Here is a 1,689-nt window from a genome sequence, read left to right as displayed (position 1 = left end):
TCCCACCCAGTGCCACCAGATCCCACCCAGTGCCACCAGATCCCACCTAGTGCCACCAGATCCCACCCAGAGCTATCAGATCCCACCCGGTGCCACCAGATCCCACCCAGAACCATCAGATCCCACCCGGTGCCACCAGATCCCACCCAGTGCCATCAGATCCCACTCACTGCCACCAGATCCCACACAGTGCCCCTAAATCCCACCCAGTGTCCCCAGATCCCACACAGTGCCCCCAGATCCCACCCAGTGCCACCAAATCCCACTCACTGCCATTAGATCCCACCCAGAACCACCAGATTCCACCCAGCACCATCAGATCCCACCCAACACCATCAGATCCCATCCAGCACCACCAGATCCCACCCAGTGCCACCAGATTCCACCCAGCACCACCAGATCCCACTCAGTGCTCCCAGATTCCATCCAGTGCCCCCAGATCCCACTCACTGCCATCAGATCCCACACACAGCCACCAGATCCCACCCAGTGTCACCAGATTCCACACAGTACCACCAGATTCCACCCAAGGCCACCAGATCCCACCCAGTGCCACCAGATCCCACCCAGAGCTATCAGATCCCACCCAGCACCACCAGATCCCACCCGATGTCATCAGATCCCAACCAGGCTCTGGCTGCTGCTCCGGAGGTCCTGACTTGTCCCCTCCCCGTGTTCCAACCCCTCAGCCACAGTGACTGGGGACACACAGAGCGGGACAGGGAGCCCCAGTGCCACCCCAGGGCTGTGCCAGCTCCCGGGACAGAGCAGGAGCGTCCCACCCCACAGGGGGTCATGGGAGTGATGAGGGGACAGGAGTGTCCCACCCCACAGGGGGTCATGGGAGTGATGAGGGGACACCGGGAGGGGACGAGGGGACAGCGGCAGTGCCAGCTCTGCCCCGGTCCCTCTGAGCTGGCCCCGGTGCTTGTCCCTGCCCCAGCCGCCCGTGTCCTGGTGTCACCGTCCTCGGAGGTGCTGGAAGGAGACAACGTGTCCCTGACGTGCCAGGTGCCTGGAGAGCCGCCGGGTGACACCATCTACACCTGGTACAGGGACAGTGAGCGGCTCCAGGAGAGCCCCGACAGCGTCCTGGAGCTGCCCCGTGTCACCAGCGCTGCCACCGGCTCCTACCACTGCCGGGCCCGCGGCCCCACGGGGACCAGCGTGTCCCCCGCTGTCACCCTGAGCGTGGCCTGTGAGTGGGACACCCCGGGAGGATGGGGGGGCACGGGGGGATGGGGACTGTGGGGTGGGGATGGGATGGGATGGGACAGGATGGTTTGGTTCCAGTGGGATGGTGCTGGAGATGGGTTGGTGCTGGTGGGATGGCACTGGGATGGGACCAGTGGGATGGTGCCAGTGGGATGGTGCCGGGATGGGATGGTCCTCATGGGATGGTGCCAATGGGACGGTTCCAGGGTGGGATAGGACTGGGATGGGATGGCACTGGGATGGGATGGTGCCAATGGGATGGTGCTGGGATGGGATGGGATGGGATGGGGGATGGTCCTGGGATGGGATGGTGCCAGTGGGATGGCGCTGGAATGGGATGGTGCTGATGGGATGGCACTGGGATGGGATGGCACTGGGATGGGATTGTGCTGATGGGATGGGATGGTGCCAATGGGATGGCACTGGGATGGGATGGCACTGGGATGGGATGGTGCCAATGGGATGGCACTGGGA

The 1,689-nt window shown here is 63.9% G+C and overlaps 1 protein-coding gene across 1 annotated transcript in view; it reads left to right on the top strand.

Annotated features, from left to right (window-relative positions):
- Positions 1-1,198, top strand: part of SIGLEC1 (sialic acid binding Ig like lectin 1) — a gene marked incomplete at its 3' end in the record, with an annotated part of 18,247 nt that extends 17,049 nt beyond the window's left edge. The window contains exon 11 of the mRNA XM_027631154.1: positions 944-1,198. Coding sequence (XP_027486955.1) covers positions 944-1,198 — 255 coding nt within the window. The remainder of the gene's footprint in view (positions 1-943) is intronic.
- Between the last annotated feature and the right edge of the window lie 491 nt (positions 1,199-1,689).

This window comes from Corapipo altera, unplaced genomic scaffold (assembly GCF_003945725.1).
Source record: "Corapipo altera isolate COAL_440 unplaced genomic scaffold, ASM394572v1 240, whole genome shotgun sequence".
NCBI classification, from domain to species: Eukaryota; Metazoa; Chordata; class Aves; order Passeriformes; family Pipridae; genus Corapipo; species Corapipo altera.
The sequence above is the reverse complement of the archived record's forward strand: the minus strand, read 5'-3'. Positions and strand labels throughout refer to the sequence as shown.